Below are 17,563 nucleotides of genomic sequence, written 5' to 3' on the forward strand. Positions count from 1 at the left end.
GCATTAATTGAAACCAGCCAACATTAAGATCTATGACCAGCTCAGTTTTGGTGCACAGTGGCCTTGCCACAGAGAATCAACCAAATGAAAGAGCAACTTTTTAAGTCAACATCTAATCAAACTATTCAATAGTTGCTTGTTGTCTTGCTACTGCACTAAGATTTCTCACCACAGGCTTCCTTTAATAGGGAATTAGTTATATAAACCAAACCATTATTAACTGAAAACAACCACATTTAATGTGGAAATGAGCAATGTGTTTCTTGTTGCAACACAGCCTCATGCCATGCATGATGTTTCAGGTGGTGCTCACAAATACCACACTGGCCGCTGTAAATAACGCAGCGCTGTACCCATGTGCGCCTGCAGCAAAATCTGGGGCCAGAATCACACCACAGGCAGCAGCAAAGGAAAAGAGATACACACCCAAAGCACAGCAAAAGCTACTTTTATTACCACTTCACAAGATAATTTACATTTCTTAAAGCTTAATCTCACAGATTTATGTTTACATTATTCAAATTTCAGATTTATGTTTATCTTATTTAAAGAACCAAATCTGTATTTCATTCATTGTTTATTATGTAAACAAATGTAGAGTTAATTTCTTTTTTTGCACACCAGATTTAACAACTTGATAGCTTTTAAGACTCTGAAAGTTTGCCAGATAATGAGTTTGAGATGATGTAGAAACATCAAACTGAATTTAATAGACATATGACTACAGATGGGTCTACAATGAGCATAAACAGCACTGCTACAGTCCCGTGTTCAGCCTGCTGGATTAAGACTTGAAGATATTCAACTGAACAGAGCAACAGGAAGAACTGGTGAAAGGCGAGGCAAAACAGTGGGAAAACAGATTGAAGAGAAGAAAACCCAGAGTTTTTACACCTGGCTTGATGAACTTCTCACACACCTTCATACTAATTCATTTTCTCATTTCTTTGTCTTGTTGAAGAACAATCTTTCCCACACCACTTTCTGAATTTGACATTAGTTTTGTTAAACTTTCCTCTGCAGAGGAATGCAGATCATCCATCCCTTCTGCCCTTTCCATAACCTGGCATTTCCTAATACCTCTCCCTACTCACGGCCCTTTCTTGAAGAAAACCTGTATTTAATAATAATAATAATAATAAAAATAAAATTACCTTTGCAATTAGAAATATTTCCCAGATGGATACAAAATGGAGTTCCACTACAGCTTCTGGCCCTCTTGCGTATTCTTTAATATAAATCAGTCTGAACATATGAAGCACTAGTGCAGCCTACAGCTGCTGGGTGAACAGAGAGGGCATAAAACACACTCAAAAAATACCCAGAACTCTTTACATCACTTCATGAAGGAAAACTCACTTTGCAGTTTTAATTTCTGTGGAGACATTGCAAAAGACTCCCACGCTGAAAATGCTCCCATGAGTCCTTTTGGACAACAGCAGCCCTGCAGATTGTAAACCTTCCCCTGCCTGAGCAAGCCCCTTTGCTATCCAAAACTACCTGTGCAGAACGGTCCTGGAGCAACAGCCAACACACAGACATGAGGACAACAGTTTGAGGTACAGGAAAAGCAGCAAAAGGAAAGAATAAGCCTGGCTTAAGGCCAGAGCTCAGAAGGGACGACAGTACGTAAGTGAGAGCTCAGATATCTTCCCAGCAGAATTTTGATAATAAGGTAATATCATAGACTTTTCAATCTCAAAAATACTGTGCCAGGTATTGTGCTACTTATATAGTACTGATTAGTCAGTCATTTCCTGAGCACTCCCACTTCTTCCTTTGGAGATGCAGATCATAGCACATAGGTAATGCAGACAGAAGGGTCTGGCAAGGGGAGGCTTTGACATTCACAAGGAAGCATCAGTCTTGGGCCATCCCAGGTCCATTGCAGGGGCACTGAGAGAATGAGACAGAACCAGACTGCTGGGAGCCACAGACCATGGCCACCCTGAGGGGAGAGAGAGAGGATGAAGTGATGCTGATTTTTAAGTGTCAATGGAAATGTCTGGGACAATGTGATGAATGCATGCATGAAGCATCGCCGCTGCAGTCACTCTGATCTAACACAATGTGTGCAGGCACGAAATGGATGCTCTCAGCCTCTGCCGTCCTCTGCTGTGCTGGCAGAGATGTTGGGGCAATGTGATGAGCCAGTGAAAGAAACTGAATTGGCTTAAGAGTGACCGGACAAAACAACAGCTTGTTTTTTGCCAGGGCTGTTCCCTGAGCCAGCTCAGCAGGCAGCTGCATAAACCCAGGAGTCAACAGAGTGGCAAGAGCAAGTGCACTGGCAGGATGAATGGAGCAGGGGAGAAGCTAAAAACCAGCAGCTCGCACTTTGGTCAGCTTGAGGCTGTCATGAAACCATGCCTATCAAAATAGGTGCAAATGCAGCCTGTAGAGAGAAAGCTGGTGCCCTGTTGTCAAACACTAACACAAAAACGAGGTTGGACAACCAAAGTATTGTCTAATGATGGGCAGTCAGTAAAGGATGTAAGAGATGATACATCCTGGGGGGAGGTTTGAGATCTTAAGCTCCTTCCAAAACTGCTTAGGAATTTATGATGCTGAGAAGTATCAGGGGACAGCAAGAGAAGGCATGGCTGATTCTTCAGCATCGATGTGAAGGGCCGCTTGTCTCAGGTGTCAACTGATGGTAAGACAAGAGTAAGGATCTTGGGGACAGAGTATCTTCAAGAAAAATGACTTTTTTCTTTCATTCTCTTTTAAAACCAGGAGTGCTGCAGACAAGTGCAGTTCCAGAGAGCCAGGAATTTAAAGGAAACCAAATCAAACCAGCCAAGCAGCTAACCACCCTTCCATCCACCTAGATCAACTGACCAAAAGTAAACTACACAAATCCTGTGGCCAGCTGTCTTCTGCCAGAGGTACAGAATACACAAAAATGCTGACACTCCAGGTAGTGCTACTTCATTTTCGTGGTGAGAAGTGGAGCTTTAATAGAGGCCTCATGGGGCCAGGGGAAAAGCAGGCTTGCTGAACTATGTGGAATGTAAGCTATGAATGTTGAGCTTAAAAAACACATAACAAATGACTGTCCAAGTAATAAAGCACAACTTATCAGCTCTGTAAGCTTTTCAAACTGTATATGGTGTCACCTGCTGCAATCCGCAGCTGTCTGCCTGCAGCACATCCTTTAGGGTGGGGATTATCCATTACTTCTTCAAAAAGCACTTAACCAATTTGGCTTGTTGCCACTATAATACGGTAGGTAAAAAAAAGAAAAGTATACTATCATAAAATAAATGAAGTCCGCTGAGTTCTGTTTGCTATATTCCTTCTGTAGTTTGGGAGGACTTCTTGGTTGGAGGACAACAATTAATTAAATATTTAATATGATTAAAAATCTTAGGAATCTAGCTAGTCATGGCTTAAAGGCTCTCAAAGTTTGGCTGAAAGATAAGAAAGGATACTGAGTGATAAAGAGCAAAAGTAAGTATACACAAAATCAGTGACTGGCAGTGGAAAAAGATAAGTTGAAATTCGAAGTAGGGCTCCTCTTTTAAGAGTCATCATAATTTATCATTGGGACAGACTGTCAAGGAAATGAGTGGCTTCTCCATCACAGTGTTCTCTGAAAGTTATATCTTTAGAGAAACAAGGTATTAGGCTCAGCAGTTTAGCACAGGGATGAACAAGGGTAATGGTTTTAAACTGAAAGATGGGTAATTCAGACTAGATATAGGAAATTGTTTATGCTGAGGGTGGTGATGCCCTGGCACAAGTTGCCCAGAGAAGCTGTGGCTGTTCCATCCCTGGCAGTGTTCAAGGCCAGGATGGACAGGGCTTGGAGCAACCTGGTCTAGTGGAAGGTGTCCCTGCCTGTGGCAGGGGGTTGGAACTGGATGAGCTTTTAAGGTCTCTTCCAACCAAAATTATATGGATAGGATAAGATAGGATAGGATAGGACAGGCTAGGCTATTTTGGTTGGAAGGGTCCTACAACAATCATCTAGCCCAATTGACTGATCACTTCAGAGCTGCCCAGGAGTTAAAGCCTAGGACATTGCCTAAAAGCCTCTTAAATGTCCAAATGCCTGCAGACTGGTGTGAGATGACAAAGAATATGCTGTAAAGGTCTTTTCAGATCCTCATGGCTATGCTGTCCTAGCAGGAGAGGGGCTGTAAGGAGTGTACAAACAGCAGCTGGGCCAGAACTGCAGTCCCATACCTTATCTCCAACAGCAGCCCAGAGCAGATGCAAGCAGGAGAACAGAAGAGAGGAAGTAAAGTGATGGTTATTACAGGAAAACCTGTCTGTAAATGCGATTTACTGTTATGTTAGAGACAGTCTGTGACAGCTGGCTGGAGTGTACTTAGGATCTCCACACAACCTGTCAAAAGCAGACAGATATACTGTTATACCAGATTTCTGGGGCGGTGAGGGGTGAAGATCAAAAGAAGTGACAATGGATTTCATCAGTCTCTTGTGCTGACTTGGAAGACACTCCCATGCACATTGAAACTAGTATTTAAATTATCTTCTTCATGTTTGGCTCCTTCAAGGAGTACGCTGTTAGTCTTGTAATAGCACCAAGAGACTTCATTAAATTTAAGGACCTAAAAGGCTGAGAACCTCTACTCCAACTGGTCGTAACATGGCAGCTATGAGCTACATACACTATTTCAATCTGTCACATACTCTTGAAGATTGAAATCCTTTGTATCTCGAAATCCTACAGTAATTGAGTGAAGGTGAGAGTATGGAATTCCTTATTTTTTGTTGTCATGTGGACAACATTATGGGCTTTCAGTTCATAGGAGGTGATAGTAGATAACAGTGATTCACTACCAAGAAGAAGACTGATTTACCCCAGAGATCCAGACAGCCAGAACACACTTTGCCATGTAGAGGGGAATACAAATTTTTACACAGCAGTGATGAACAAGGGCTCTCAAAGTATTATCCAGAGGATGACAACATGGATAGAGCAAGGTTTTTACACATAGCCTCCTGATCACTAAACCTCCTTTTCCTTTCCAGCATAGCTCTGGCTCTGTAAAGGCATAATTTAATTAGGTCCAAAAGTGGAATATGGAAAACCTCTTAGCTATGTCCTGTGATGAAATGGTAGAACTGCATTTTGGGGCTTTAGGGTAAAATTTCTCTACATAGATACATAAATACAGACAGGAAATACAAATGTATACAAATACTAAAACAGAGATAAAAGAAACTACTTCTTCAATGCATCAACTTTTTTTTGGAGAGGCACAGACAGGCACAGTCATATTCAGTAGGTCATGTTGATGGGATGGAAAGTGCTTGCTTGTTAGTCCAAGTAACAAATATGGTGAGAGGATGGGGCGTCTATCTGTGACTGCATTTGAGGTGGAGAGGCAAAAGCAGTAAACAGAAAGAACAGGTAGAGTTATAGGGTAACGCTGGCACAAGAATTAATGGGCATGAGGTGGCTGTGAAAAAAAATAAGGTAGAAACTAGTTTTCTGCTGGTGAAACGAGATTCCAGACCTGTCATGGAGAAGAAAATTCTAACCTGTTTGGGATGATGTTAATCAGTCCATGTAAGCGATTCTGTACATTGTGAACACAGGGTGGAAATGGACGCCAATTCAGACTCCCTATCTGATGGGGTTTGTGTGTGTGTGTGTGCATATGTGTTTTAGATTTTAGAGAATACTAAATACATTTCCTTCTATTTGTCAACTAAGGCCAAATACCTTTGACTGGAACATCCCTCCCCAGAGAAAGCAGCATTACTGTACCCATCACTGCTCCCAGAATACTCTCCTAACACTAACCGTGCACTGCTCTGCAGCCGGGTCACATAGGTGGCTATCAGTGCATGCTCGTCCGCTAACCGGCTGGCAGCATCCAGGTTGCACTGTAACCTAGTGGCAATGAAGGCAAAAGAAAGCAAACAGAACATAAATACAAAGCAAATAATTAATGAACGTTAACGAAACAGTTAAAGATTAAAACAAACAGATGAGTAATTAAAAATGGAAATATGTTTCCACAAGTCACATGAAAAGGACACCTTCTGCAGTTAATGATTAAAACACAGATTGGAGACACATTTGGGTACCTAAATATGCAATGAATACAGCTGTGGAGCTTTCCTGAGCCTGCTGTCACTCTGGAAGAGTGGGATTGCCCTGAGCAACATGATCAAAAGCATCAAGCAGCCTCCGACATTTCCACCAGGATATGCTGTCTTCAGGGAACAGGGGAACAGGTGGCTGGGCATGGCCAGAGCCACATGGCTTGGGGATGGAGCCCTGGCCCGAACAGAACTTACCTTTTCACTGCCAGCAAAGAGCTCTGAAAATCCCCCAAACCATGTCAAAATGAGAAATGAAAGTTTCCAGCCTCTTCTCTTTCTCTTATATAACAGGTCCATCAAACAAAAATGTGAGGAAGAGGATAAAAAACCCTAAAAAATCAGTGGCTGGTATCAACAGAACTAATCTCCAACGGGGATTCATTGAATATCATATTTTTGTTTGTTTGTTTCTTTTGAGGACTCATAAAAATAAAGGTACTATAGTTTTGAATATTCTTATGAACAGAAACTGAATGCAAGAAATACCTATCAGAAGTAATCCCACATAAATAACTCTTTGTCCATATGGTCAGATTAAAATATGCCAGTTTATAACATGTTTATTACACCAGCATCTCAAAACCCCTGAGAGAATACACAAAATTGTCTCATTTTTTTTTAATCCCAGGCAACACACACAAAAGCAGAAACATTTTCTTCTCCAGCCCAAAGGAGCAATATACCAATTCTATCCCAGATTTCCCCCCCCATCCAGGGGAGGTTTTGCTTCCGGTATTCCAGTCTGCCTTTCCAACACAAGAAACAGGGCATGTGTAGAGAAAGCACTACTCTCTGCTGGGAGTGGAAAAGTCCCATGCAGATGTGAGATCAGATTGCTACCTAAACAATGATTCTTGAACATATATCACTGTTATCTTAGCATAATATGCATTTCTTCCTAAAATACAAGCATACAAGAAATTCCATTTTTCATTTCTGTGTCAGGTATTCAAGCTGCTCTTTCATTTGATAAACTGCAGTTTATTCCTTCTCCACACATGTCCAGGAAGTATTTGTTTCAGAGCTCTAATAAACATGGCATTTATTGCTTTCAGCATCACTACACTTATACTATGAAAACAGAATCCTCAGACATACAAACTCTTTCTTCTCTGTTATGTGCAGCAACATGTCAGAGAAGTCTGCCAGAAGCAGAATAAGACCTTATAAAAAAGAGGCAAATTGGAATTACCCACATTTGCCCCTCCGGGTAATGAGCAACCTTTGTAATAATGGGTTTGTAATAAGAAGGAGACTTAACATTAACCACCACACAGAAGAATTTTCAAGCAATCTACACTTTGTGAAGCCTCACTACTGGCAAGTGCTGAAAAGCTTTATTTTAGATACGCTTTATAGCAGGCACATTGCTGCAATCACAACAATTAAGATTCCAAGACCTTTTTCATTATACCTTAATACACATGCTTTTTTGAAAATGAAAAAGCCCAGCAGAAATTACCACATTTTAAACTCAAAACGGTGGCAGCTTTAATAATGATTAGGATCCTTGGTTTTAGAAGAAAAATAAGAGTCAGATTAAATTAACGTGAGTCTGAGCACTGTTCCTAGCACATATCTGATTTTCCAGTCACATTTCTGAACAGGGTAAGTTTGCTTGGTGGTAGCCCAGCCCCTCCAGAGCATCACCCAGCAGCCTCCAAGCCTCAGAAAATGGCAAAATGCAGAACTAAGGTGCAGGCTGACAATCTCCTCCCTGCCTCTTGCCAGGATGGCACCGAGACAGTAGGAATCCCCTGCTGGTATTGTGGCTGCTTTACTTTGTTAGCTGCAGTTATATAAAGTAATGGAAATAGTAAAGATACAGTCAGATCACATTTTTTACTACCAGGGAGCTGGAGAAAGAGAGTCACTGGGGGGGGGAGGGGAAGGCCATGGTTCCTGATAGGTCTGTCACCAAAAGAAGTAGATGCATCTGGGAAAAATTCATGGCTGTGTTTGGCAGGCTACATCAACTACAGCACACAGGTTATTTTCTCATTGAGGAATATATCTAAGTGTAATGGGCAAGAGGAAGTGCAGGGCTTAGGGGCATCCTGTGGCTTGCCCTGTAAAAATCTTGTGAGTATACGTGTTGCTTTCACAGAGCGAAAGATTAAAATACAAAAGCTGGTGCAGGTAATCCTGATCGGCAAAACTCACATAAAGACATATTTCAGGGTTCAAAAAAAAGCATTTAATCCATATCCACTGTCCTAGTACCTGCCTGAATGAAAGTGCTGCTCTATATGCAGAAGGCAGACAGAATTCGTCCCCGAAAGCAGGGCCCTCATGGCAATGCCGACTGTTATTCAAAGCAAGCAGGATTTAAGTTATGCTGACATGCACCTTTAGCTCTCATTTCCAAAGGGCTTGCCTTTTACTGAATTCAGCTCCTCTGGGAAAGCCTGAGGTAGCTATGTACAAGCTTAATTCTTTGTAAACTTTGTCAGTATAATACCTACTGAATGTTTGTGTAGCAATTAGTGCCCATTTGAAGCAGCTGTAGCATGTTAATTTACAGCTCAGCAGCAGTGTGGATAGCAAAAGCAAAACATGACAGACAGTGCTACTGACAGGACTGGAAGAGAAATCAGAAACCTGATATATATATATCTGTATCTTAAAAATCTATTTAATGCTGGTCTCAGTTAGGTACAAAAGAAATTCTTTACTGTTAGGGTGGTGAGGCACTGGAATGGGTTGCCCACGGAGGTTGTGAATGCTCCATCTCTGGCAGTGTTCAAGGCCAGGTTGGATGAAGCCTTGGGTGATATGGTTTAGTGTGAGGTGTCCCTGCCCATGGCAGGGGGTTGGAACTAGATGATCTTAAAGTCCTTTCCAACCCTAACTATTCTATGATTCTATGATATCCCTCTGCTTACCCATCCCACCAGCAATGCTCCTGTTGCATGTCACCAAACCTGCAACATCACCTGTCTACATCCTCTCATTTTCACGTGAAGCAAGTGCCATCTCAGCAACATCAGTATACCTGAACCGCTCCTGGTGCCTTCTGCTGCCATGTGCCTTGCTTCACAAGCAGGAATTTACCTGCTGGCCACTCACAAACTGGGAACACTGAGGTGTGTGCTGAGGTTGGGATTGCCTGGGCTGAGACAGGGATCATAGAATCATAGAATCCTAGAATCCCAGGTTGGAAGGGAACTCATGGATCATCTGGCCCAACCTTTTTAGGCAAAGCATGACCTAGACTAGATGGCCCAGCATCCTGTCCACTCTGTGTTTTGGAAGACTATTTAGACACCGTTGATCAGCGCTGTATTAAAACTGTTCTGAGGCGTTTCATTTCACCGGATGACAAAAAGCCCTGTAACATCTCTGTTCAACACAACCCAGCTCCATCCTTCATTACCCATGGCTCTTTTCTGAATGCTGTCTCACTAGATCCAAGCTTCACCCAGCCCTGCAGCACCACACAACCACGGCACAGCTCTTGGTCCCCAGCCACTGAGTTACAGCTTCCAAGGACACTCCCAATTGCATGTGTTGGTTAGAACAAATTCTCCTCTCAGGCCTTGATAAATGCAGTTCTGGCCCTCCCCGTAGTCATTTTTTTTTTCTCCAGTAAATCACTTGTAGTCAAAAGGCAATTTTGGAGCAGCCCACACCAATCACGAATTTGGACAGAACTTGTTAAATAATTTTAAGCAACACGAAAATAACAAAACCTTAGGAATTGCTTCTCCATATTGCTCAAGCCATGTTGTTGGGGAACATTATGCAGATGTTTAGCCTCATGTTGAAATTGCTCCATCTAACACACTTAAATATACTCTGTTAGTGCCATCAGCTGTTCTTGGACTTGTGATGTGCCTACAGCGTCCCTAGCTTCTGCTGTCCAAAAGTCAAGACAGCACATTGGGTAGAAGCTGAATAATAACTACTGAATAATTTTCTGAGCTGTCCTAGACATGGTGCTCATGTAACTACCAACCCCAGTCACATCATCTCTCTTTTTTGTGGGAAGTTTGTCAATTTGCATTCAGCTCCTAATCCACTACAATTCTCTGGACACTTTTCAGCAATAGGCTTGTCTAGTTGGGTCATTCTCTTCTTATTATTCATCCCTTTTATTTTATTTTCTACTGCTCAAAGTCGTCTATTTATTTGTTCCTGATCCACAGAACCATTCTGAATTAGTCGTGCCCTCTGGAGAATCCCTGGTACCTCTCTTGCAGTGTCAGTATGACGTATCTGTATGCCCATTCCCTTTTTCATCATGCAAATTGCAAAGATACAAACCGAGCAATGCTGAACTGGGAACAGACCCCGTGTGGTCCTCCTGACATGTGCTTCCTCTTTGGCAGGAAAATATTGATATTTGCTTTCTCTGACTACAGTTTTCCAACTGGTGCTTCACCCACATAACAGCAGTTTCAACCAGTCCACATTTACCTAGTTTATTTATGAAAATACCATATGGGATAGTGTCAAAAGCTTTATGAGTAAACACATTTTAAATTAGTGCTTCCCCCTCCTTCACAAGGCCACCCACCCAGGCAGAACCACCCGACTTCCACTCTTTGACACGATTTGTTTTCCACGTAGACATCTCAGCTATTTTTCTACATGGGTATGGACTGATTGTTTTATAATGTGTTTAGGAACCTGTAGGTATCCCTTCCACTTTCAGACATCTATTTCAGCAAAATTACTTCTTTAAATAGCCTGAGAGCAGAGAAACAGCACTGTAGTCTCTTCACAGCACAATGCCACCCCCTCTTCTTCCTCCTTTTTTTTTCCATGATTAAAATAGAAGTGGCTTGGTTCCTTGTCTGTACAGAAAGAGGCCCATGGTCAGCTGTGCCTGTGCAACTCAAGGATGGCCAGCTGCTGGAGACAAGGACACTCTGGGGTGTTTCTGCTGCAGATGCAGCCACAGCTGTATTTGTGCCTGAAGTTGCCTTTTAAAACATGAAGTCTGGGAAAGTTAATTGTTAAAAAAAAACACTTTTAGTTACTTTCTATTTATCCTGCACTTTGAGTCATACTTACATCTTCCAAGACAATTTTTTGACATCTCCCATAATCATACATGGCCCTTACCATAGCCTGAATTCCATCAGTGGTCAAACACTCTGAGGGCTTCCTTAGTTCTGCTTTAAAAAAAAGTATCCATCCGTGCTAGAGAAACTCAGAACTATACTATAACCACAAAATGTTTCCATTTTCAAAATACGGTATCAAGGATAAAATACCACCTCCCCCCAGTTTAGCCACATGCTGCAACTGAGTCCTTCAAAGCACAATTGAAACATAATTTTGTAGTATGTTTCCCACACTTTTCATATAGCAAGAGCCACCATACACAAAATCAGGTTAGGTCATGGAAAGCAGTAGTCAAAATACAGCAAGAAATAGTGTTAAACATGATCTTTCTGGGGGAAGAAGGGAAGCAGAATCAAGTGAGAAAAGAAAAATGAGGGCAGAGGGATCTGCACAGAGATGCAGGACACTCCTCCATGTCCTGCTTCTCAGGGCTGATGGCCGAGGGTTTGGGTGCTCAGTCGTGCCTGAGGCTCAAACACGTAACTACATGTCATGGAGAACGGGGCTTGAATGCTTCATTGGCTTCTGCCCCAATTTTTACACACTAAGACTTGGCTCTGCAGCTTTATAAGCAACTCAATAAATTACTGACGTATTTAAATGGTGCTTTTGGTGTCTTAAATTAATTTCTGTTCTGAAAATCTACCAGGAAAGCCAAGTAAAATGGACAATTAATTTTAAATCTTGTAATTTACAGCATGAAATCCCTGCAAATTTCTATTATGCTGGCTCACAACTTTGTAAATCTTTACAAAACTGCATGCCGCTGCTCTGACTACTGAATGGGGAAAGAGCTTTTGAAAGAGCTGCCAGGATGTGATCTGGAGGGGTCTCCTGTTTTCTGTTGCATTACTTTCCCCCATTATTGATTTAAATAGATATTAAGGTCAAAAAGGGTAATTACTGCCATTCTCCACATGATACAGGCAATGAAATTCAGCACAGTAATTTCAGAATCAAAGCCATGCCTCTGACTGACCTGCAGCACTCTGCTCAGACTGTGATATAATCTGGCTTAAAGATTTAAACTCATGGGGAAGCTACCACATTCCTTGAATACTCTAAACAACCTTTTAATTTCTTCAGCCCCCTACCTCCAGCTGTCATATGCAGGAAAGATGGTGGGGTACATATCCAAGCTGAAAATCACACACTGCAATTATACAGGGCAATGTAACGAAGTTCAGCAGCAGCAGCATGCCAGATGGCAAAAGATGGTAAGGCTAGGAAAAAATACTTGTAGGCATCTAGATATCATTTTTAATAATAAGTACTCAAGCACAGATTTTCCTTTGAAGCTGTTAGACTGATGCATTTACTGACCCTCTTCTTCATCCTTCCTTCCTCCTTGCTGTCCCACTCTTTCATCGTATTGTATTGTCATATCTTCACTGAGCAAGGTTACATGTGGGCTGGGATCTCCCTTATCCCAAGACAAAGAGATATTTTTATCCCTTTTCAACAAAGAAAGTCTATTTTGGTATTAAGTAGGTATATATAGGGTATTATGGGATGCATTCTGAATCATGGTACAAGCATGCCTGGGCACCCTGACTACATCTATAGCAGCTATAATATATATATAACACCTATATATAATATATATATTAACACCCAGGATCATGATACTGAACTCTTCCCTAAAATTTCTGTAGCTGGCTAAACCAGATCAAGGATCTCTGGAGGTCACAGAGGTCTAAGAAGAAAAAAACAAGAAAATGAATGTACTCCACCTGTGTCAAAGAAAAACGGCAAAGCGGACAGTAGTTTCAGTCACTTTGAGGTAGAATTGGTGACTGAACAACTAGAAGGAAATGTCAGAAAGATGAACATGGACATGGGAACAAAGGACAAAAAAGGCACACTGGAAACTGTCAGAAGATAAATTAAGTTAGCCAAGCAAATAAATATCACTCTGGGTTACAGAACTTAAAAAACCCCGAGGGACAGCATCAATGGCATAGATATGAAATACATCAATGCAGAGCTGAAAGTTTTTAGAGGTCTGATCAGAAAGCTCAGAACTACCCAGTTGTGTGCACATCAAACCCAGAGCAGGACACAACCCAAGGGGGTAATCAGTGGTACTGGAGACAGCAAAGTTAAACAAGAAGAAACAGAAATAAAGGCAGGAGTATGAGAGAGTACCAAGAGCTGATAACCAGTGACTTTGGAACAGAAGACTCAAAAAAATAAATCCAAGTTAGAGATAGTGGAAATAAAACCTCTCAGATATGAAAAAGGAGGTTTTTGAATACTGTCTAGGAGGGTGACATACCCCTTTCAACTTTAGATCTTCAGTTGCAAATAGTAGTTTTCTTTTTAGGCTGTAAGCACATGTTTCACCTGAGCAAATGCAGAAACCAGAAAAAAAGAATGCAATATTTTGTTGTATTATAGGTGATATAAATAAAGCATTACATAAAGCAAATATGGTGACTGCTTTTATAGGTTAGGTGGTTGAAAAGGAATTCTCTTTTCGAGATCCTTCTTAGTCCAAGGGAGAAAGTTTTGCCTCCCTAAACACCCACTACTGGAGGGTTCTTAACATGAGCTAGCTGTCTGCACTTCCTTTACAGTCAAGGGGACAGAAAACAGGCATTGCTAGACTGTTCTCATCTTAGAGTGGACATCTAAACCAGGTCTGCTTTATCACTCCTCACAACAGTTTATTTGTCCACATAAACTATGCAGGGAGCCTACTGAAGCTAGATTAGGAGGAAATGTCTCCACTGTAGACAACTGAATGTTAAGATAATTGTCACTCTTATACGGGACCTAGCAGCAGAGATGTATATAACCCTTTTAGGAAAAAACAGAATGATCCACCAACTTTTCACATGGTATATGTGTTAACAAGACTGAAATGCAATGCATTTAAATTCTAACATGGATCTGCAATGCAAAAGATGCTGCATAACCTACAGACTGACCATGGCTGCTGAGAAAACAAATGATGTATAGGGGTATTAAAAGAGGGAAGTAGACATCACTAACCTAATTGAGAACAGGTTGTCTTTGGGAAGACAGTTACTGAAGGAAGAATAGTGCTTATTGACCACAACAGGAGGGGAAACAAAAATCTATTCTTGAAGTAATTTAAAATAAATCAGCTAAAACAAATAACATTTAATGGGTTTGGCCTAGTCTTGCAGAAGAGACAATAATGTGCATTTATTTAGAAAGGTTCATTGGCTGTAAAAATCAGAGAAACACTGTGTTTTGTTGTATCATAGGTAAAAATATAGGCATGGTTGCATTAGAATTTTCCCATTTGTAAATGTCTCAATAAATGTACAGAATAACTGTCCCTGACATGTGACACAACACTATCAATCAGAGGGAAACATCCCATTGAATCAATTGGCTGTTTTAATTTGGAAACTTACATTTTACAGGCTGAAAAAAACATTCACAGCTGAGCATGGCCACAGCTCACTTTTGTTCCCAGAACTCCATTCTTGCTAGAAAAAAACTTTCTCTGACCTCATTCTGTCTACAGCATTTTAGAGATGACAGAAAAGCTCCCTGCCTCATGCAAAATATAGTTATTGAAATGCTGGGATCTGAAGAGTTCATTGCCCCTCTGGATGTTTTCCCACTGAAAACAGAGCATGAGTAGGCTGGAAATGATAGTGGTTCCTCTGAGAGATGCGCATGGACTGAAGAGGAGCATTGATACGAGGGCGCCTTTGATTTGTCTGGTTTTTACACTCTTTCACAAAACCACTGAGCTCAGGCATTAAACCCCTGTTCTCTCAGCTCAGTTTTATTCCCAACAAAACAGTTGTCAAAGGAGGGTTATTTTCATGTTTTAAGAGCATGAAATCACAAAGAGGTTTCCATCCTGCCTTGCCGCTTCAATGGTGGCATTCTCTGTGTCCTGGAAAAGCAAGAAGCTCTGCAGTGCAACTGGCCCTGTCCTATCTTTTGACACTCCTTGTGCAATAACAGATGCAACCATCACAAGAAACACAGAATCATCAAATCCTAGGATGGTTTGGGTTAGAAGGGACCTTAAAGCTCATCCAATTCCAACCTTCTGCCACAGACAGGGACACCTCCCACTAAATCAGGTTTACCCAAAGCCTTGTCCAACCTCACCTTGAACACTGCCAGGGATGGGGCAGCAACAGCTTCTCTGGGCATCCTGTGCCAGGGCCTCAGCACCCTCACAGGGAACAACTTCTGCCTCAGATCTCATCTAAATCTGCCCTCTGCCAATTTAAAGCCATTCCCCTTGCAGGCTCTTGTCAAAAGTCCCTCTCCAAGGAGCTTCTTGTCAGCCCCTTTAGGCACTAGAAGCTGCCCTAAGGTCTCCCTAGAGCCTTTTCCAGGCTGAACAAGCCCAGCACTCTCAGCCCATCTCCATAACAGAGCTGCTCCAGCCCTTGGCCTCCTCTGGGCTCACTCCAACAGCTCCACATCCTTCTTATGCTATGGGCCCCAGTGCTGGATGCAGGACTGCAGAAGGGGGTTTCACCAGAGCAGAGTAGATGGGGAGAATTCCCTTCTTTGACCTGCTGGCCACAGTCCTTCTTCTGCAGGGAGGTCCTGGACTCAGAACTGCCTATTCTGTCTACAGGAGTGAAATCATTGCCTCCGTTTTCACAAATAATTTAGTGCAATCCAGAGTTATGACTAAATTCCTTCACTTATTCAAAACATTATTAGTTAGAATGTGGAAAAGGCTTTTTGAAATAAAAACATTAATCAGTACAGATTGGTTTGGTTTTCACCACTGAGGTTCTGTGTTGGCTATACCTACCCAGACAGCTATATCTAGCTAAACCTATACATACAGGAAACCCCATGAACAACAACTTCCTAATAGTCCGTAGATGAAACAAGAAAACTGCTGAAGCTTTATCTTGTTCCAACAAAATCATATACAAGTATCCACTTACCATTCCTTCCTACCTTGCCTTCAGATAAATTGATTTATATTTACTCCACCTTTTGGTGAAAAAAAGGGAAGCCAACAAAAAAAACTTACTTTTGGATTAGCTCTGTAGTGGAAGCTGTAACATATTAGCCCAAAGGAAGAAAGTTCCATAATGGTATAAATGAATGTAAAATGCTCTTCAAAATGGGAAAGATTTAGGCAGGATACTACCTTTTGCTCATACTATAATAGCACTACCACATAAATTATATATATTTCTAGCAAATGCTATAGTGCTTTGCTGATGCCCTCTGATTCTTTTTCAGCACAGAGGACATTCAAAGACAGGTTGAGCTATATCCTTCCTGTTTTCAGGATGATTTTTGTGTCCACAGACAGGCAAACATGTACCTTCTAACATTTTCATCCATTATTTATTCTAGGTATATAAAATAAAATCAATTTTAGGAGGGAATCTGTCTTTCAAAAAGAAGCCATGCTGCTGACAAGTGGCCATTTTGAGCAGCTTCTGCACATTAAAATGCGGATCCAAACCCCATCTAGCTCACACAAAGCAACCCCAGCAACCCTGCTATCCTTATTTCACGCTGCCAAGATGTGACTGTGCCTCCAGCTAGGGAAATGAGGCCCTTAATTTTAGTCAGCGATGATCTTTTACATCATAGATTAACCTGGAGCATCAGTAACTGCAATAAATCTCAGGGAAAACATTGTAATCAGACATATGGGAACTGACAAAATAGAAATAAAGGACATTTTTAAAGGGGGGAAAACCTGTTTCTCTCGCCTTACATCACTCCATCATTAACTGCGGACACCTGTACATTTTCCAGGTTTAAAGAAATGAAGGATACAAAGACAACACAGATGCATGCTTCTGTGCTCCTGACAAACTAGATGATAGATGAACCCATAATGTTTCAAAGTATTCAGTGGACTAAAAGGTCTCAAAATACTTGGAAATATTCTACTGTATATGGATGGGCATACGCTGAGGCAAATAAGAGTCTCTTTCAAGCTGAGACAAGAGCCAAATATTTTAGCTTTCATGCTTACTACTAAATCCATGGATCCTGTATCCAGTTTGACTGGCAGTATGCAGAGATTATGCAGAAGTTAGTGGACCTTGAAGTGCCCTTCTGTGCAAGGCTAAAAACTCCTACAACTTGATATATTTCCATGTATAAATACCTGTTACCTAGCAGTCAAATCACATCTCTGCCTTCTTTAATAAACAACTAATGCCCCAATACTCATCTTTTAGATACTTCCACAGCTCTCTCTTAATTATTTTTTCAGTGTTGTCATATTCTTTTTGAGATATGTATACTTGACCAGACCTAAAGTTTTAGCAGTATCAAGCAAAATCTGGAAAGCAGCATTTCTTTGGTATGTGTGGACAGAGCCTCATTAAGATAATCTATGCTACTTTAGAAGTACTTTTCAGTGTAGTTCAACTCAGTCATGCCAGCAGGCAAGACTTGCAGAGACAGAAAC

The 17,563-nt window shown here is 41.3% G+C and overlaps 1 protein-coding gene across 7 annotated transcripts in view; it reads right to left on the reverse strand.

Annotated features, from left to right (window-relative positions):
- DTNB (dystrobrevin beta) overlaps positions 1-17,563 on the reverse strand; it is a 197,035-nt gene that overhangs the window by 87,340 nt on the left and 92,132 nt on the right. For all 7 annotated transcript variants that reach the window (XR_004549462.1, XM_034060608.1, XM_034060607.1 and 4 more), the window contains one exon: positions 5,783-5,872. Coding sequence is in view for 6 of the 7 variants with exons in the window: in XM_034060608.1 (XP_033916499.1) it covers positions 5,783-5,872 (90 nt within the window). In the remaining variant the exon portion in view is untranslated. The remainder of the gene's footprint in view (positions 1-5,782; positions 5,873-17,563) is intronic.

This window comes from Melopsittacus undulatus, chromosome 3 (assembly GCF_012275295.1).
Source record: "Melopsittacus undulatus isolate bMelUnd1 chromosome 3, bMelUnd1.mat.Z, whole genome shotgun sequence".
Classification (NCBI taxonomy): Eukaryota; Metazoa; Chordata; class Aves; order Psittaciformes; family Psittaculidae; genus Melopsittacus; species Melopsittacus undulatus.